Genomic DNA, 19,605 nt, shown 5'->3' on the forward strand with positions numbered 1-19,605 from the left:
GAGGTAGCGCACCCTTGAGCCAGGAGTGGACTGAGGAATGACTTTCCACCCGCGAGCGTGGCGGGCGAGGAACGGCGCTGGGGAAGGGCGGGCTGGCGTCCCAGCCCATCGACGCGTGTCCTCGCCTCCCAAGCCTGATATGCTAGTGTCCCTCCACTTGGGCACAGCCTCCACGACCATTTGCGGGCTGCTGTGAGTGGGAACACTTTGAACTTAAATAAATGATGTCCCGGCCAAGCTGCAATACCTGGACTTAGGAGTTTCATGTGCAAAATACACACATGAACGACAAAGCTTCTTCAAATAGATGTTTGGCCTTGTACTGCCTAAAACCTTAGCACACTAGCAGGGACACAGTTCGACATGAAGAGGGTACCTTTGGGCACCATATTTCGGGAAGGGGCTTTGTAGGCCGCCGGCCTAGGCAGACTTAAGGGGGTGCTGGGGAGGGTCTGGCTCCCTGGAATTGCAGACAGGCTCAGCCTGTCTTGGAATTTCTAGCATCAAGGGGACGGTGAATCTCACATTAGGTATCTGGAGAACAGGCCTGAGGATTTTGGGGGTGTCCAGGATATGCCAAAGTTCTGGGAAGGATTTGAGCATCCCAAAGGCTGAAATTGAGCTGAAGAGCCGGGTCAAGTCTTGGAGGTTTGAAAAGTACTGGGATGCAATCCAGGGAACTAGGGGTGGGGAGTATTGGGGGGGGGAGCATCTGTGTGCAGAGGCTAAACCCCAGGGGTGTGTGGGGATTTGGGGGTGTGGGATGCCAGGGTCAATCTCAGGAATTCTAGGTGCAGGTCTCATGTCCTGGGAACAGTGGAAGAGGGGTTAGGGAATTTTGTGTGCTAGGGCCAAATCACCCCAGGAATTCCGGGATGGCAAGTCTGAGTCCATGCAGCAAGAACAGAGGGGAGCAGATCCCCGGGGGTGGGTGGGGGATGAGAGGGTGTAATTCACCAGAGGGATCCTTCTAAAGGCTGAGCGAGGGAGCAGCTGTCAGCAGCCCACCCCTCCTGCCTCATTCCACCATCTGAGCACAGCTCTGGGTTTTTGGCTTGGATAACGGTTCCTGCTTCATGTTTCTAGGTTTTTGTTTTTTCCTGGATTAATGCGTGATGGGTTGGTGGCTCTCCTAGCGTGAAGGGCAGGAAGCCAGGAGACCCTCCTGTGGCTAGAAGGCCAGCCTGACCCCTCAGGGGTCCCAGCCCCCTCCCCTCGAGCGCAGCATGCAGCCCCTGGCGGCTTATTGTGGAGGTGGAGTGGGAGCAGGGGGGCCGGTTAGGGAGGCATGCAGTGTGTTGGGGGGAGGTGCCCCAAAATGTGATTGGCATAATTTGGACTTATTTACACGAGTTCATGGGAGGGGGTATTCTATGGCTCGTGGAGACCTGAGAAGGCTTTTTGGGGAGAATTTGGTGAGGAAGGGAGGGGGCGATCTATGGCCCCTCCCCCTTCATCCTGAGGGCCCAGGTGTGTGTGGGGGTGAGGGGTCCCGGGGTGTCTGCTGGCGTCGTCATCTCAGTTGCATATTATTAATGACTTTTTGATTTTTAAAAAAAAAACCCTTTCCCCACCCTCCCCCACCCCCAGCTCCTTTGACCTTCTTCCCGGTCACCCCCGAGTCCCCCCACAGGGGGGAGGGGAGCGCTAAAGGATGGAGGGCAGGGTTGGGGGGGCGCGGCGGGTGGCCCGGGGAGAGCCAGGGGGGGTGGCAAGGGGCGCGAGGCGCAGGGACACCCCGCTCAGGCCCGCGATGCTGCTCAGGCTGCGGGATTTCTCGTAACCTGGGGAGGGGGGGGATGTTCAGAAACACAGGGAAGAAGCGTGGAGGGAGGGTCCGACAGAGGCCCCGAGATGGGGAAAGAGAGAGAGAAGGGATGGGGGGGGGGGACACGAGATGCCCAGACACGGGAGCGGGCGGGGGCAAGAGGCAGAGACAGAGGTAGACGGAGAGGAGGGGCGCGGGAAGACAGACACGGAGACACAACAGGAAGGATGGCAGAGACAGACACGGACCAAGGAGACGTAGAGAGAGAGAGAGAAGTGATCAAATCGGAGAGTCAGTCGGCGTCCACGAGAAGGGTTCAGACACGGGGAGGGGGAGAGACTCGGATTAGGAGGCGGGGCGGCGTCCCCCAGCCTCCCGGCCCCACCCCCGCCGAGGCCCGCCCCGCCCGCCCACGTAGGTCCCCTCATCTGAGGCCAAAAGGTGAGGGGCAGCGAGGCGGGATGGTGGTCGGCAGGGGCAGCAGGGGCTGGGTGAAATGCATGTAGGGCGAGCAGCTGGAGAGAGGGCTTGGGGAGAACCAGGCTGGCGCAGCAATGGATCTGGGGGTCATCTAGTGTAGGGAAAGGGGGCTGGGGTGAGTGGAGCCAAGGCTGGACGCCCGCCCTCGGGGAGTGGCATAACTCCAAGGGCGGCGGGCGGGAGGGGGCGGGGTCACCCGGGACCACGAGACGGGCCCAAGAAGGTCCGGGAAATGTGGGTTGTGGGAAGGATTCAGAGCATCCCAAAGGCTAAAATGGGCTTCTGAGGGGGGCCGAAGGCACTAAGGGAGATCTGGGCAGTATGTGTGGTTCTGAAAGCGGGGTCCCGCTTCCATCCTGCAGGTGGGGGTGGAGAGGGGTTCTGCGGCTTCTCTAGGCAGAGCCGAGGGGTTGTCTGGAGTCCTGATTGAGGCCAGGGCCTCGGGGAGGAGTTGAAGCCCGGTCGGTATCTTGGGGACACCCCCTCCCAGCCATTCCCAATTGCTAACCTGGGGGGAAGGGGCAGGGGGGACCCGAGGGTCTCGCGAGGTCTCAGGCGGTGACAAGAGCTGGGGACAGAAATACACAGAGTCACGGCGGGGGTGGGAGGATGGTGGGGGGGAACCCCCCAACACAACCTCACTGTTGGGGGGACGGAGAAACGCCGGGATCTCTTCCTCCTTTCTGGTGTTTTCCGGGGGGGGGAGGGGAGCAGTGAAATGGGAGGCCAGAGACATCAAATATGGGAGGAGCTTCCGGGGTGGCTGGGGATGGGGTAGGGAGAGGACCAGGACAGGAGGAAGATGGGGAGAGTGTCAGGTGTTGGGGTGTGCAGTGTGGAGGTCAGAGGGGGAGGACAGGCTAGGATGGGCGGGATGTCTTGAGAAAGGAGGGGGGACAGAGGCATAACTGGGAAAGAGGGCAGGGAGGGTCCAGGGAGGGCGGGGGAGGGAGAGAGTTGCGGGGCACAAAGAGTCCTGGACACAGGGCAGAGGGTTCAGTCAGCCCCATCAGCTCCAGCCATTATTTGAGTTCAATGAATGGATTGTGGCATCATAGGCAAGAGAAGCAGGGACCTCCCCCCACCCGCCCTCATCCACCTCACTCCCCAGACCTCCCCCTCCCCCTCTGGTTCACCAGGGCCCCTCAGACCTGGGGGGAGGGATAAGAGGCAGGGAAGGGTGGGTGCGAGCAGGGAGAGGGGCAAGGTGGGAGAAGGGCAGAGGAGGGAGATGAGATGAAAATGGAGGACGATGGGATTGCCACAGGGAGGCGAGGCAGGTCGGGGGGGAACAGAGGAGCAGTCAGTCCCCTCTGGACCAGGGCCGGGAAGCCTGGGTTCTGGGACCTGTCTACTCTGTGACCTGGGGTTGGCCAAGCTTCCCTGCACTTTTTTGGGGTATGTTTATGTGTTTGGTCCTGGGGATTGAACCCAAGGATAGTCTACTTCTGAGCTACACCTGCAACCCTATTTATTTCTTTGAGATAGTCTCACTAAGTTGCGGAGGTCCTCCTCTCTCTGCCTCCCAAGTATTGGGATTCCAGGCATGGGCCACCATGCCCGTACTTCTGTGGAGCAGGGGGTCTAGACAAGCCACTTCTACAAACTCTTCAGGGAGTCCCTCACGGCATCTCTTTGGGCTGTGGGCAAGGCCTCAGTAGGATGTCTGCATGTCTAAGGAAAGGGTCCACAGGTGTCTGCTGAGCCAGTGTTCATTCAAATGCCTCCAGCTGGCTTCGGGTCACATTTAAGATGAAGCCCGGCCTCATGGTGGCCATGATCTCTCTTCCCAGACTCACTCCGCAGACCTCTGTCCTGGCCCACTCAACTCCAGCCCTACTGCCGTCCTTCCTATTTCTTTTACAAACCACCAAAGCACTTTAGGACCTTCTGCATCGTTGGGCCTTTTCACCCATCAAGTTTTAAGTCTCCTCTTCAAAAAGGCATTGCAGATCACCTTATCTGAAGTGGCCTAAATACTTATATTTGTGTGCGTGTGTGGTGCTGGGGATTGAACCCAGGAGCATTCTACCTGAGCTACACCCCAACCCTATTTTAGTCTTTTTTTTTTTTTTTTTTAAACAGGGTTTCACTGAGTTGCTAAGGGCCTTGCTAAGTAACTGAGGCTGTCCGCAAACCACAATCCTCCTGGTCTCAGTCTCCCAAATGCTGGGATTACAAGCATGTGCCACCATGCCCAGCCTCAATTTTTTATTCTTTATTTTGAAACAGGGCCTCCCTAAGTAGCAGAAGGCCTTACTAAATAGCTAAGGCTGGCCGCAAACCCAGATCCTCCTATCTCAGCCTTCCAAGTACTAGGATAACAAATGTGTGGCACCACACTTGGCTTTGAATAATTATCTCGTTCTGTTTTATTTTCCCCCCTTTGGATTGAACCCAGGGGCATTCTATCCACAAGCTGCACTCCCATCTTCTTATTTATTTTGAAACAGGGTCATGCTAAATTTCTGAGGGTTTCTCTAAATTGCTGAAGCTGGCCTCAAACCTGCAATCCTCCTGTCTCAGCCTCTCAAGTACTGGGATTACAGGCATGCACCAGCACATCTGGCTTTTCTTTCTTTACTGTCTATTTTCTGTTTTGTCCAACCAAGGTTGGCAGAATTTTCCTTTAAGAGGCCAGACTGTAAACTTTTTTGGCTATGGGGGCCATGCAGGCCTCCACCACAACTCTTCCACTCTCTTGTTATACTGTAATAGTAATTGTGTCCCAATAAAGCTTTATTGACAAAAACAGCAGGCTGAAAGCTTTAGCCTCTGGGCCCTACTTTGCCAGCTTCTACAAACTGCGACAGCAAATTCTTGCTTTGTTCATAGCCAGATCTCCAGTGCCTAGAAGCATGCCTTCAAAAATTCCTTGCTTAGCCAGGCGTGGTAATCCCCGCACTTGGGAGGCTGAGACAGGAGGATCGCACGGGTTCGAAGCCAGCCTCAGCTACTTAGTGAGGCTCTCAGCAACTTAGTGAGACCCTGTTTCCAAATAAAATATAAAAAAAGGTCTGGGAGTATAGCCCGGAGGTAGAAAGCCTCTGGGTTCCACCCCCTGCACCACCCAAAAAAAAAAAAAAAAAAAAATCCCTTGCTTAGCCGGGTGCACATTTCCAAGCAATCCCGGTGCTTGGAAGGCTGAGACCAGAGGGTCACAGGTTTGATGCCAGCCTCGGCACCTTATCTGAGGCCCTCAGCAACTTAGCAAGACTGTTTCAAAATAAAAATAAAATAGAGCTATAGGTGTAATTTGGAGAGAATGTCCCTGGGTTCAGTCCCTAGTATCACACACACAACTCACTGCTGAGTAAATGAATGACTGGAGGGACACTTGAATGAAAACACCTGGGGGGGTAGAGTTACAGTAGGACGGCAGAGTATGTTTGCTTCCTAGGTGCTGGACACTTCATCTACAGAATACCTCTTCACTCTATCCCCCTCGCCTCCGTGTGTGTGTGTGTGTGTGTGTGTGTGTGTGTGTGTGTGTGTAAACTGCACCCAGGGTACTCTAGCATGAAGCTACATCCCTGGCTGTTTGATTCTATTCTATTTTATTTTTGCGATACTAGGGATGGAACACAGGGGCCTTCTACTTCTGGGCTATACCCCTGGGCCTATTTTATTTTTTATTTGGAAACAGGGTCTCACTAAGTTGCTGAGAGCTTCACTAAGTAGCTGAGGCTGGCTTCGAACCTGCGTGATCCTCCTGTCTCAACCTCCTAAGCGCGGGGATTACAAGCGTGCGCCACCACGCCCGGCTTCCAGTTTATTATTTTGAAATAGAGTCTCATTATGTTACCTAGGCTGACCTCGAACCTGTGATCCTCTTGTCTAAGCTTTCCAAGTACTAGGATTACAGGTGTGTACCACTCTGCTTGGCTCCCTGTCCCTCTTTTTCGTTATGGTACTGGAGATTAAATCCAGGGGCATTCTTCCTCTGAGCTACATCCCCAGCTCCCCATTTATCCATCTATTCTTGTGTGTGTGTGTGCGCGTGCACGTGTGTGTGGTACCGGAGATGGAACTCGGGGACATTCTAGAACCAAGCTACACCCCCAGCCCTATTTTTTATTCTTTATTTTGAAACAGGGTCTCACGTAGTTGCAAAGGGCCTCACTAAGTAGTAGCTGAGGCTGTCTGCAAACCATGATCCTCCTGTCTCGGCCTCCCAAATGCTGGGATTACAAGCTTGCACCACCACGCCCGGCTTATTATTCTTGAAACAGGGCCTCCTTAAGTTGCTGAGGCTAGCCTGGAACTTGAGATCCTCCCGTCTCAGCCTCCCAAGTGCTGGGATTATGAGCCTGTGCCACCAGGCCCAGCTTTCCCCATTTTCTTGATCTCTGACATCTGCTTCATGCCTTTCCCTCCATTCTCATCGTCCTGGCCCCAACACAGGCCTCCTCTTCTCCCCCTGGACTCTCACCCCAGTCTCCTGACTTTAGCTCCCCCTCCAGCCTGTCCCCACAAAGCTCCCTACCCTGAGCTGCTCCAGCTCACCTGTCTCCCCAGGCCCCAGGGCAAGCTCCCTGCCCTCCACCAGCCTTGCTTTCTGGCCTCACCCAGCTGCAGGCCCGCCCCTTGTGTGACCCAGTCTCCAGGCTTTACACGTGTGACTCCTCTAATCATTCGTGGAGAGAATTAGGTCTCTGGCTCTCCGCCAGAGCTCTGGCCCACTGAAGACATCAGAAGGCCTTCCTGATGTCCCCTTTCAGACCAGCACAGGTCACCTCCACCAGGGACCCTCTAGGTCTGCGTCCACCTCCCTGGAGCTCCAGGTGAACCCTGATGCCCAGCTCTGGCAACAAATGGTGCTCAATGCTGGCTCAACCCTTGGGGTTTGGGACAGGTGGCCAAAAGTGTTCCAGCTGTGTACCCTGTTTTCCTGAAGGAATTTTTTTACACTCCAGGGGAGAGAGACGTTGATGTGGGGGGTCAGTCGTGATGGCGGGGTGTTGGGGTCAGGCGCCAGGTGTGGGAGGGAGGGTGAGGTGGGTTCTGGGGGTTGGTGAGGTGCAGGACAAGTCCTAGGGGCAGGTGGTTGGGGTCGGGAGCCGGATGCAGCTGTTCACCATGGAGGGTGGGGGTCTCTCAGTCAGTGGGGGGGGGCTACATGTTCTCAGAGGAGTTAGTCAGGAAGGAGGGAGGGATCAGGTGGGAACAGAGGGGAGCTACTTACCCTGGGGGGGAAGGGGCTCATCCACTAGGGGGGTATCCAGGCCGCAGCGTTGGCGTTGAGGTCGGGCAAGAAGCTGGGGGGACCTGGCTTACGCCAGTCTGGGGGGGGCAGTGGGGGAGCACCGGTGTCTGGGGGTAGGGGAAGAGGCCAGAGGGTCCAGGGTGGGCGAATGAAGATGGAATAAAGACAGGCGAAGGGTCAGTGGCGAGGAAACCTGGGGTGGCAAGGGGAAGGGAGGCGGGAGGGAATGGGGGAGACAGGGGAGAGGGAAGCCCAGAACCTCCACCCCCATCATCCTCTCCTCTCTCCCCTGGGCAGGGGACAGAGGGAGGGCCCCAGGGGGCCCATGGAGGGCACCTCACCTTTTCGAATGGAACCATCAGGGGAAGGGGCGTAGTCAGTGAGGAGGAAGCAGGCTCGGTCCCGGCTGTAGCGGCCCCGGCTTCCTGGTGTGATGGGGCTCTTGTCCTCTGGGGACATGGCCGGCTGGTCTATGGCAGGACAGTCCTCATGGGCGAGTGCTGCTGCTGCTGGATCCCCATTGGGGCGGGGATCTGCATTCGAGGGGGTCAGACAGACACAAAGAGGAGAGTGAGGGGCCGGAAACAAGGTTGGATGAACAGGATTCTGGGGCAGGGTACTGGGGAGAAGGGTGCCATTGGGAGCCAGGGGACGCCCTGATAGGTTTGGGGAACAGATGGTCATTGCATGGAGGATGTTGAGTGTTGGAGTGGGCAACCAGGATGGGCAGGGTGGAGTGCGAATAGAGGTGGTCAGGGGCCAGAGCACTAGGACAGGGCAGGTTAGGGTGTACAGAGCTGGGCTAGGGTGATGCGTGTTGAGGGGTGGCTGGGTGCAGGGAAGGGGTGAGGTGGAGTGCTGGGTGGAACAGTTCCTGAGGATACCCAAGTGAGGACTGGCCAGGTGGGTTTTGGGGGGCTGAGCAGATGTGGCAGGTCAGGCAGTGGCTTTTAGGGATTATGGTATTGGGCGCTGGAAAGGGCACCGTGGGGAAGTACTGGGGAGGTGATAGATGAGGGAGGGGCAGGTGGGGGTCCCCTAGGCTCTGACTCGAGCTATTTTTAATTGGTGTGAATCTGGGCCAGCGGCTGAGGGAGCAAGATGGGGGCCGGGTGGCCCAGCTCCCTTTCTTGACCTACTTAGGGCCTGGGGGTGGGGCCCACTTCTCCCTCTGCCCGGGCACCCAAATCCCTGCCTCTGAGGCACAGACTCCCCTGGGATGTGGACACACACCCACACACACACACACTTACGCACGCACAGTCAACTTTCTTCTCCCTGTCTTCTCCTCTTAGCAGTACCTGTGTGGAGCGCTCTCCAGGCCCCTCTGCAGAGCCCACCTGGCCCTGGTGTCCATACTGTCCTTCTGTCCTGTGATCTTTCCATCCCAGGGGCCTCTGACTCTTAGCTTTCAACTACTGCCAACTTCTCTGGTCTTACCATTAATAGATCCTGGACGCTCTCCCACTGACCACTACCGCCACTCCTCAGTCTCCGTCTCCCTCTCCTCCCCGCCAAGTGTTGGCTCTAAGTGATATTCTGACTCCTTGCCAAGGACCCAGCTGGACCGCTCCTAGCATTGGGGGCCTCAGGGCTGTCTCTGGGCACTTCAGATGCCACAACTGTCCCCTGGCCTTGGTCTCTGGCCCGCCCAGGACTCACATGAGCCCCTCTGTGAGCCCCTCTTCTCTTTCTCAGTCCCTGTCACCAAACACCACTGGCCCGGACTCCCGCTGCCTCTGCCTTGCCTGGCTGCCAGCCACATCTCCCCCAAACTCTTTCCTGTGCAATCCTCTGTGGCTCTGTGATTGTGCCTCCTGTTTGGCCTCCATCTAGCTGTCTCCCCTCTGTTGATGATCACCCTCTGTCTATAAACCTCAGCGACACCTCCTCCCACTGGCTTCCACCTACCCACCCTCCCGCCCTCCTGCACCCAATCTCACCTGCCCTGTTGATTTCAACCACCTCCTCCTGAGCCAGCGGGCAGGGCTCCCCAGGGGCCGGCAGAGGAGGCAGCCCCATAATCCCCAGCCCCCCTGCACCCCCCCTGAGCAGCCCGGGGTGCGTGTGCGGCCCCGGCGGGTAGGCCCCAGCCACAGTCACCCCCACGGAGGGTGGCGTGATGGGCGGCGGGGGGCTGATGCCACCGCTTCCGTGGTGAGGGTGGGGCGGGGGTGGCGGGGGCGGGTCGGGCTTGCAGTAGTTGGGTGAGCCGGGCTGTGGGGGCCGGGGGATGTGTTTGTTCTTCTTCTTGGGAAGCTTCTGTTTGGCCATGGCCAGCGAATAGTACATGCCAAAGTTGTTGACAATGACGGGCACGGGCATGGCAATGGTGAGCACCCCCGCCAGGGCACAGAGCGCCCCCACCAGCATCCCGGACCAGGTCTTGGGGTACATGTCTCCATAGCCCAGCGTGGTCATGGTGACCACGGCCCACCAGAAACCGATGGGGATATTCTTGAAGTAGGTGTGGTTGGAGCCCAGAATGTCGTCCGGGTCAGCGCCAATGCGCTCCGCGTAGTAGATCATGGTGGCAAAGATCAGCACCCCCAGGGCCAGGAAGATGATGAGCAGCAGGAACTCGTTGGTGCTGGCGCGGAGCGTGTGGCCCAGCACCCGCAGCCCCACGAAGTGGCGGGTCAGCTTGAAGATCCGCAGGATGCGGACGAAGCGGACGACGCGCAGGAAGCCCAGGACGTCCTTGGCAGCCTTGGAGCTGAGGCCCGAGAGGCCCACCTCCAGGTAGAAGGGCAGGATGGCGACGCAGTCGATGATGTTGAGGCTGCTTTTGAGAAACTCCACCTTATCCGGGCAGAAGGTGATGCGCATAAGGAACTCGAAGGTGAACCAGACCACGCACACGCCCTCCACGTAGGTCAGGAAGGGCTCCGTCTCCACCTCCACGTTAGTGATGTTCTCTGGCGGAGCCCCCGGGATCGGGGAGGCTTGTGTCACCGTCTTGTTGCTGATGTGGATAAAACCCTCGTGGGTTTCTAGGCAGAAGGTGGTGATGGAGATGAGGATGAAGAAGAGCGAGGCGAAGGCCACATACTGCAGGCGGGGCAGGAGAGAGAGGAGAGGTGACCCAGGCGTCAGTCCACCGGATTCTAAGGAGGACCCTTTCAGTGTCCCCTTCCCCAGCCTCCCAGGGCCCAAACTCGGGGAATCCGGGTGTTGCAATCCAGTGGCTCCAAACTTCCAGCATCCTGTTTCCCCCTCCAAAGCTGACAAAAGGGGAGAGAAAGGAACAGGGGTCATGGAACAGGAGCTGGCCCCAGCATACGCAGCAGAAGGGCTACGTCATGCCTGGAACCAGCATTCCTGGCCTCCCGCCCTGTCTCCTAGGCCACCTCCCCACACTCTTCTGTTCCCTGGATTCTCTCTCAGGGCTTCCTGGCAGGCCCAACTGTTGTGCTATAGGGTGAGGGCAAGATAGACTAAGATCGCACACCCTCTGTGTCTCAGGGGCTTTCGGGGTCAGCTTGGAACCGAGAGAAGGGGAGGTGGAGAGACAGAACCATGAAGTCGATAAGAGCAAGAAAGACTGGGTTTGAATCTGGCTTTTAACCTGCCAAACTTGGGCAAGGGGATTAAGCTTTCTGAATGTGTGTGTGTGTTTTAATGGGATGGTTGTGGAGATTAATTTAGGAGAGTGTACAAAGGGCTTGGCTCCAAAAACAGTTTTTGGCTCATTGCCAGGAACACAGTAAAGTCTGAGCTGTTACTGGGATATGAGAAATCAGTTAATGAGGGGCAAGGTGGATGGGTCAGAGACTGGTCAGGGTTAAGGACCTCAGTGCCAATGTCCAGGGCTCAGAAAGGGGTGAAGGCTGGACGAGGACCTCATGAAGGCCAAGACTTTAGGAGAATAAGTAAAAGAATTGGGGGAAGGGGACACACTCGGGCCATTTCAAGGTGGGAGAGAACCAGAGCCTTGCTACCCAGGGATGTGGGGCTTGACTAAAAGCTGAACAGGGGACGGTGTCAAGGTCTGGGAGAAAGAAAAATGGGGGTCATGCCCCTAGAGATGGCCATGGATATTATCCGATACATAGAGAAGAGGGAGGAAAGAGTAGGGTTTGTGCATTGGAGAGGGAAGGGGAGGGGATACAATCAGGGCTTTAATCAGATGGCTAGTAGGGGGAATGAGGTTAGAGGCGCTAAACTTTTAATTTCAAATACAGACTAAAGAGGGAGGACAGGGTCAGGCGACAGAGTGGGGTGGGTGGGTGAGGGTCAGCTCAGACCCGCGGCCTCCCGGCTTTCTCCGCAGTGGTTTAAGAGGCCAGAGGCCTCCGCAGAGCGCATGCCCGGTGCTTCCCCACCCCCTCCGCGCCGGGCAAGAGGCGCAGGCTGCAGCACCGCAGTGGGGGCGGGCCGGCCAGGCCCGGAGGGGGCGGGGCGCACGGCGACCAGCACCACGGACAGCTCCCTCCTCCCGCCGCAGTGCGCAGCCGCAATGGCTAGGCGCCTCCTGAAGCCTTCCCTAGCCCGAGCCCCAACAGGCCGTGCGCAGCCGCAGTGCCTCCGCTTCCTGGCCAGGTACTAACTAGGTTAACCCCTTCCCTCCCAGAACAAAGGAGAAGGTGGGAACCGGCCGCAGTCCACAGCTGCAAGGTTGGCAGCTCGGGTCGGTTTAACCCCTTACCCCGGGGAGGCTCAAAGGCAGAAGGGATAGAAGGGCACGGAGTCCCTGTAAGAAGGAAAGGAGAGAGGAAGTAGGACTGGACCCTCCACTTTCCTTTAGCCAGAGCTCCAAACTCTCAAAGCAATCTCACTCGGAGGAAAGTGTTTGGCAAACTGCGAATGCTCAAAAAACATTTATTGTTGGCTCACGCCTGTAATCCCATTACTTGAGAGGCTGAGACAGGGGAGGATCGTAGGTTCGAGGACAGCCTCGGCGAGTAGTGAGATTCTCATCAACCTAACAACCTAACCTCTCATCAAAATAAAAAAAAATAAAATAGGGCTCAGAGGTAGAATGCCTCTGGGTTCAATCCCCAGTACCACACACACACACACACACACACACACACACACACACACATTTGTGCAGCAAAAGCGTGACTGTCCTGAACCCCTAGCCTGACCACCACAGAACTCCACCTTCATCCTCCTCTTCACCTCAGCACCCTTCAATGGGGTCACAGGAGGAAAGGATGCCCCAGGCCATGGAGAGTGAGATGCTCCGAGGCCTGAGGGAGCATCTAGGGTCATGTCCCTTCCGAACCTCTTCCTTCCCACCTCCCCCAACTCAAGCCCAAATCTCGCCAACTCAGCGCTTCCTGGGGACCAAACTTTATGCGGCGCCTCCAGGCCCCCCTCCCCCTTGCTCCCTCCCCTGGCGCGAATGCGGCACTGCGGCTCCGCGTGTCCTTCCCGCCCCAGGACGCGGCCCCGTGGGGGGAGGGGTCTGGACCGATTCCTCCGGGTGTTCGGACCCCTACGAGGCTGGAAGGGGAGGACCTAGGGATCCCTCTTCTTTCCCGCTTCCTAACTCCCTCCCTTTAGAACTGCTCCCAGTCTTCTCACGCTTTCTCCCCCCAACCCGGGGTCCCTGGGACAGGGAGGAAGTTCGGAGAAGGAAGAGGTTCGGGGGAGAGCCAAGGGGGAGGGGTCGCTTTTTAGTTTGGGAAGTTACAGTTTCAAAGAAGTTTCCCTGAAAAGATGAAGAGAGCTCTTGGGGGAAATCAGGGAGATAAGGCTGGAGGAACTATATGACTAAGTAGGGTGTGCGCTCTCTGGGTCACTTTGGAGGAAAGAAAGGCTAAGGGGCCCGGTTTGGGGCTTTGGGATGGAGCAAGCTTAAGGAAGGGGCAGAAAACAGGGCTAGCGGAAGGAGAATCAGGTAGGTGGAAAGACCCTCAAGACAGGAAAGAAAGAACTGAAGATATTCTGAGAAGTTTCTAGGCTGATGACTTGAGGGAGGGGCCCCCAAGGTTTCAGGGGAGATAAAGTTCTGGAGCAGGAGGAAAAGTCACTTGGCAGACCAGGAAAAGGGTTGGAGGCTTTGGGAAGGGAGAGTGTCCCAGAGACAGAGTGAGGTGTGCAGTTGAAAGGATGGAAGGCAGAAACTGGAACTGTCTGTGGGTGAGAAAGAGGAATTCTGGAGAACATATGGGTTCTGGAGAGAAAAGGCAGAGTACGGGGGCTCAGGACTCTTGTGGAGAGATGAGGGGTGTGAACGTCTTGGGGAAGTCTGGTGCTGTATGGGGACAGTCCTTAGCACCCGAGCTGGGGTGGAGAGTGCAAGAAGAAACATGAACACTGAGGGTGCAGGAGGGAAGGTGCCCCAGCACTCAGTGTTGGGGCGGGAGGTCCTGGCTAGAGCAAGCGGTGAAGGTTCTGAGAGGTCCAGGAGGCTCTGAAGTAGAGGAGGGGGGCTTCTAAACTTCGAGAGCTGAAGTGGGTGGGTCACAATGACCTGGAGACCCAAACTTGGAAAGAGACATTTTCTAGGCCCTATGGAGAATGAGGGAGAAGTCTGGAGGGGGTGGGGAAGTGGGGTGGGCAGTGTCCACAGGGCTTGGGACACTTTGTGAGTTGGGAAAGAAGATCCTTGGAGGGACTGGGGATGGTCCCAGAAACTGAGGTGCTGAGAGAGATCTGAAGGTGGAGGGGTGGCCGAGGGCCATTACAAAAGGTTAAGAGGGGCCGGGAGACCCTGAAGGTTGGGAAGGTCTTCAGAGGGTCTCAGAGGTCCAGGAAAGGCTGGGGATGGGGCTGATCGGAGAAGCCCAGAAGACTCACTGTCAGGAGAGAGTTGCTAAGGGTTTAAGGGTGACCTGGACCAGCGGGGCAGTAATGACGAGACCTGGGAGATCCTGAAGGTTGGAGAAGCTTCTTTTGAATATCTGCGGGAGGGCCGCGGAGAAAGCGTGTTTGGGAGAGTCGGGTTAGGGGGAAGAGGCGTGTAAGAAGAGGCTGAGGGCCTAGGAAGTCCCAAAAGGGGTCGGGATGGGGCGCTCCTGAGGGTCTGGGGGTGCCCAAAGGGCGGGCTGGGGCGGTTGGGGGCTCGGAGAGCGCGCTCACCCTGGCGGCCCGCGACGAGTAGGGGTCCTCGAAGAGTGCCCACACTCTGGGCTGCCAGCGGCGCCACCACGTGCTGCCGGCGCCGCCCGCGCCCCCTGGCGGCCCCCCGGCGCCGCCGCCCGCCTCCTGGAAGCAGAGGCGCTTGAGCTCGCCACCCGCGCCGTCCAGGCCACCGCCGCCCGCGCCCGCCTCGTCGTCCAGGCCCGCGTCGTGCGCGCCGGAGGCGTTGGCGGCGCTGGCGGAGCCCGCGGAGTCCGGGGACTCGAAGGAGTCGAGCGCCTCCTCGGCGTCACGGTGCTGCCGGTAGGTCATCCAGCAGCAGGCCTCTACGTCGGTCTCGTCGATGCCCCAGAAGCCGAGCTCCTCCTCGAAGAGCGGCCCGCACACGTCGGACGGGCAGTGCAGCTTGCCGGTGCGGTAGTAGTTGAGCACGTAGGCGAAGACGCCCGGGTGCCGGTCGAAGAAGAACTCGTCGGTGCCTGGGTCGTAGTCGAAGCGAGCGGCCGCCTCGGGCTCCGTCAGTCCGGCCAGCCGCGTCCCCGGGAGGGTGCGCAGCGTCGAGCGGTACGTCTCATGGCGCACGCCGCCCACGTTGATCACGATCTTGCCGCTGTCGCCACCGCCGCCGCCGTGCCGCCCCATGGCCGCCGCCGGCAGCCCGGGGCATGGCTCGGCGCGCCGGCCCCCAGGCCCGCGAGGTGCCGGGGGGCCCGCCGGGGACGCGGCGGAGCCGGGCTGCGCAGGCTGCTGTGGCTGCGGCGGCGGCGGCGGCGGCGGCGGCGGGGACAGCGGCGGCGGGGACTCTGGCGGCTGCAGCGGTGGCGCCGGCTGCTGCTTGCTGGCCCCCTGGCGCCGGCGGAAGGACGAGACGCAGACTGAGCTCAGCATTGGCCGGGGGCGGGGCCGACGGGGCGGGGTTCAGGGGAGGGGCGGACGTGATTGGGTGGGAGGAAGAGATGGATGGAGGGGCGGGGCCTCTCTGGAGGAGGATCCGAACTGGTTGGCCGGTGCAGGTGGGTGGGGCGAAGGCTGGGAGGGTTTAGGGGCTGGGACTCTGGCACGCCCAGTTGGTGGAGGCGGCGCCACAGATGAGGCTCGCCGATTGGACTTTGCTGAAAGAGCAGAGAGGAGGGGCGGGGTGCCAAAGGAGCTGGGACGACAGGCCTGGCTCAGCAGCCCCGAGAGAACCGAGAGAACCGAGCAAGTTCTGAGAAAGAGAACTGAAAGAACCGAACCGAAATAAAGGGAACCAAACTGGCCAGGAAGGACGGGCCACAATATGAGAAGCCAATCTGATTGCAGTGAGAAGGGACCGGGGAGAAGTAAAAAATAAAAATAAATGAGTTTGCTCGCTCGGATCTCTAAAGCCCCGGCAGGCAGAACCCCGGGTGAAAAGACTGAAGGAGGGCCCAAGGCTGGACTAGAAGGGGTTGTATGGGGCGGGGCCGGAGAGTAGAAATAGCCCCGATTGGTAAGTGTGTGAAATGGAGATGGAGCCCTTTCCCGTGGAATAGCACCGGGCTGGACTGCAAAGGAACAGGACTAGAGAAGAGAGACAGACCCAATGAAAAGGGGTGGAGGAGAAAGCAAGGCCTGGAAACCTGACATTGTCTGATTAGGACTAAGGGAAGAACCGAGGATGCAAGCGTGGCCTGGTGAGATGGGTCTGGCCTGGAGAATGAGTGTCCCGATGGATGGGGCAGGACAGAGGAAACTGGATGGGGGCTACAAACGGTAGAAAACAACTTAAATGGTCTGGGAAAAGATCAAACTAAAAAAAAAGAGCGGGATTCAAGGAGCTTGGAAGCCATCAGAGCAGGCAGAAGCAGGTGGAGGAAAGGGAGAAGGGGCGCGGCTAGAAGAAGAGCGACACCTGCGAAGGGTAGGAAGCTAATGCTCTGGACGCAGGGGAGGGACCTGAACAGAGAGCCTTGAAGTCGAAATCCTGGGAAAGAGCACTGACTGAAGATCAGCGAGGCCGGGCGTGGTGGCGCATGCTTGTAATCCCAGCATTCGGGAGGCTGAGACTGCGGTTGGCAGACCACCTCAGCTGCTTAGTGAGGTCCTTCGCAACTCACCGTGAGACCCTGTTTCAAAAAAAAAAAAAGACTACAAAATAGGGCTGGGGGTGTAGCTCGGAGGTACAATGCCCCTGGGTTCCATTCCCAGTACTGCAAAAAAAAAAAAAAAATCAACATCAGCATCAGCAGCGAGGCCTTAAAAGAAAAAGTGAGAACTTCCAGCTACTGGAGGAAAGGGGACGAAGCCTGGACAACAGCGGACTACAGATTGGAAGACGGAGGAATGGGTAAATACTCGAAGCCAGGTAGACAGAAGGGGAGAGGGGAGAGGGGAGAAGGGAGAGGTCCAAGCGCCAGAAATACCGTCTAGGCTGAGGCAACCCGAGGGACCAATGGAATTTGGGGCGGGGCTAGGTGTCAAAGAGGCTGTGGGTGGGGCTGGCGAGTTAGGGGCGGGGCCACAGCCAGGCGGACCGCCTTGGGAGGCAGGCCCCGCCCCCGGCGGCCCCAGGCTTGGAAGGCAGTGCGCAGGCGCGGGGGCGGGGCGAGGCTGCGGCTCGGGTCGGTGGGAGGAGGCGCCTGCGGGAGCGAAGGGGGCGGGTCAGGGCTGCTGGTGTCCGCGGGTGCGCGGTCCCTGGCCAGCCGCCTCCCTCTGCAGGTGCGGCGGCTGGTTCGTATCCCCGTCCACCCCACCCCCGCTCCCGCTCGGTGCCTCTCGGGGTGCTTTTTCTCCGGTTTGAGGATTTGTCTCACCCCCCTGAGTCTCTGGCCCCTCTGTTTTAAGTCTCTGCCCTCCCTCTGGCGCTGCGAAACTGTCCTTCCCTTCAGTCTTTGCCCCTCTTCTCCCAGGGCCCGGGTCCTCCCCTGGCGTGGTCAGTACCCGTCCCCAGTCTCTTTCTCTTGGTCTCTCGCCCTGGGCTCGTCTCACTCCCCTGGGTTTCTGTCCCCGTCTTTTATCGCCGCCTTCCACTCGCTCCGACTGGCCCCCAGCCCACGTCTCCCACCTGGGTCTCTGTCCTCTGCCCAAGTTCTCTGACGGCCTCCCTCTCTCCCTCCCTCCCTTCCCACCCACCAGCCCCTCATCTCTGCCCTCGCTCCAATCTCTCTCTCCCTCTCCCTCTCATCCTCCGTTCTCTCGGTCCCTCCCCTAGGTCCCTCTTCCCCCGTGTCTCTGTCTCTTTCGGGGTCTCCCCTCTCTCTGGGCCTCTCTCCCCTTTTTTCTCAGGCCCCCCCACCGCCGCTCTAACCTCCATCCTGGCCAGGACTGGAGGCTGCGTCACTGCAGACAGTCGCAGAAGCGGGCCTGTCCTGCAGACAAGGAGGTCGTTCTCTCACTCCAGAGACCCCGGGCCCCCCATAGCCTCCACCCCGTATCTAAGGTCCTCGCTCTCCAGTCTCTGATGGGACCCCCAGAGCGGAGCAAAGCCGCGGCCTCTTCCTATCCCTACACTCCCCATCCTGGAGTGCTCCCGGGCCGAAGGAGGGAATTCCACAGTGAGGGACTGGATGGGGGCGAATGAGGCTCCCGGGCCAGTTGGGGGCGGGATGGAGGCTGGAGCAGGGGTTGGTAGGCACTAGAGGTGGGGGCTGAGTAAAGACCTAAGTCACCCACCGTCCCTTACACCCCACCCCCACCCTGCTCTCTGCTTTGACAGCAGCCAAGCACGGGGTCAGGTTACCAAATCAGCGTTTTTGTGGAGGTCAGAAGGTGTGGGAGAAAGTGGGTGTTGGTGCAGGAGAAAGCTGGGAAAAGGGAGAATGTGGGATGAGACTCGGGGTGAGAGACCAGGAGAGGTTGCTGCTAGGGGGTAACAGAAGGTCCAGAGCACCAGAAGGAGCCAGCCTCCCTCTGCCTTGGAAAACGTGGTGCCATCACTACCGGTGGCCCTCCCCAGACCTCAGTAAGGTATGTGTGACATTTGTGAGCCTGGCTTCTCACCCGTCCTTAGAGAGAAGAAGCCTTCTAGAGAGACCAGATGGGGCTCAGATGAGGAGACACCCATCTATGCTCACAGACCAGAGGCAAAGAGGCTCCATGTTTGGGAAGAGACAACAGAAGGGGACGGGATACTGTCTGTCCACTTCTTCAGGCCCTTTCCCACTTCTGCTCCTCCCCAAGGCATCCTTTCCCGGACACTCAAAGCTCAAAATTTCTGAAAGCTCCAGACTCCCACCTCTGTCATCCCGGGCAGCTGTTCACCATTCCCCAAGGACCTGCAAGTAGAGATGGGTCTTCCCATCCCTGACTTCTAGGAACGGATGGAATAGAGGCGAAAATAAAAGAACTCGCTTTTTAACAAGCCCCTCCAACTACCTTGCCCCTCTTCCAAAGCTCAGAGTAGAAGGTGATCTCTCCGCTGTAAGCTCTGAATCTCCTTCTCCCGAGTCCCCTACCTTCAAAACTAGGATCTGAGTTGTCTGACCTGAGCCTCTGCCCCCTCCCCCGTACTCACCCCAAGTCGAGGAGAGGCGGGGATAGGGGATCCGGGGCTGGCGATGGGGGGAGGGGTGACCCAGCCCCTGCAGCTTGGGGCAGCAAGAGGCTGCTGAGGGGGGAGTGACATCATCGCCGGAGGAGGGGCAGCATCACTCCCTCAACCCGGGGGCTTCAAGCTCCGCCTTTATGGTGGACCCGGGGGTCCCGGAATCCCAAAGGAAGAGGAACAGGAGATGATGTACGCAGGAATGATATTCCCTCCCCTTAGAAGAAAGCTTCTTTACCGATTTCAACCAATACCGTCCACCCCCCGCCGCCACCTGTCGCTGTCATCACGACCTGTCGCCTCCCACGCTTGTTTTGGCTGCGTCCGCCCCCAGCTGAAACGTGAATAGGCTGTGAACTACAACACCCGCGATGCTTTGGGGCCGCGCATCTAAGACGAGAGGCTTCATGGGATTGGGAGTGTACGGCACCCACACCCTCACTAGCGTGATCCCTACAGAATAGGGCTGATACGCTCCCCCTCTTCAGTGCCCGAGGTCCAAACACTATTTTTCCTCTTCAAAAGTGCCGCGCTTACAAAAAGATCCAGACAGGTTCGTTCCAAGTGGGTTTTAACCGGAGGCGAGACACGCGCTACGGCCGGGCGCGCATGCGC

The 19,605-nt window shown here is 58.4% G+C and overlaps 1 protein-coding gene across 4 annotated transcripts; it reads right to left on the reverse strand.

Moving 5' to 3' along the window:
• Positions 1–1,647: 1,647 nt before the first annotated feature.
• KCNC3 (potassium voltage-gated channel subfamily C member 3) lies at positions 1,648–15,374 on the reverse strand (the record flags this gene model as incomplete). Of its 4 annotated transcripts, none has more annotated exons than XM_080702539.1 (4): positions 1,648–1,784; positions 7,796–7,987; positions 9,398–10,505; positions 14,487–15,374. In XM_080702539.1, the coding sequence occupies 4 exons, from the start codon at positions 15,372–15,374 to the stop codon at positions 1,648–1,650; spliced, it is 2,325 nt and encodes a 774-aa protein (XP_080558665.1). The 4 variants fall into 4 exon arrangements, with proteins under 4 accessions (XP_080558665.1, XP_080558666.1, XP_080558667.1 ...); XM_080702540.1 differs by lacking the exon at positions 1,648–1,784 and adding an exon at positions 2,887–3,011; XM_080702541.1 differs by lacking the exon at positions 1,648–1,784 and adding an exon at positions 7,458–7,561.
• Positions 15,375–19,605: the final 4,231 nt, after the last annotated feature.

This window comes from Muscardinus avellanarius (genome assembly GCF_963383645.1).
Source record: "Muscardinus avellanarius genome assembly, chromosome: 10".
Classification (NCBI taxonomy): Eukaryota; Metazoa; Chordata; class Mammalia; order Rodentia; family Gliridae; genus Muscardinus; species Muscardinus avellanarius.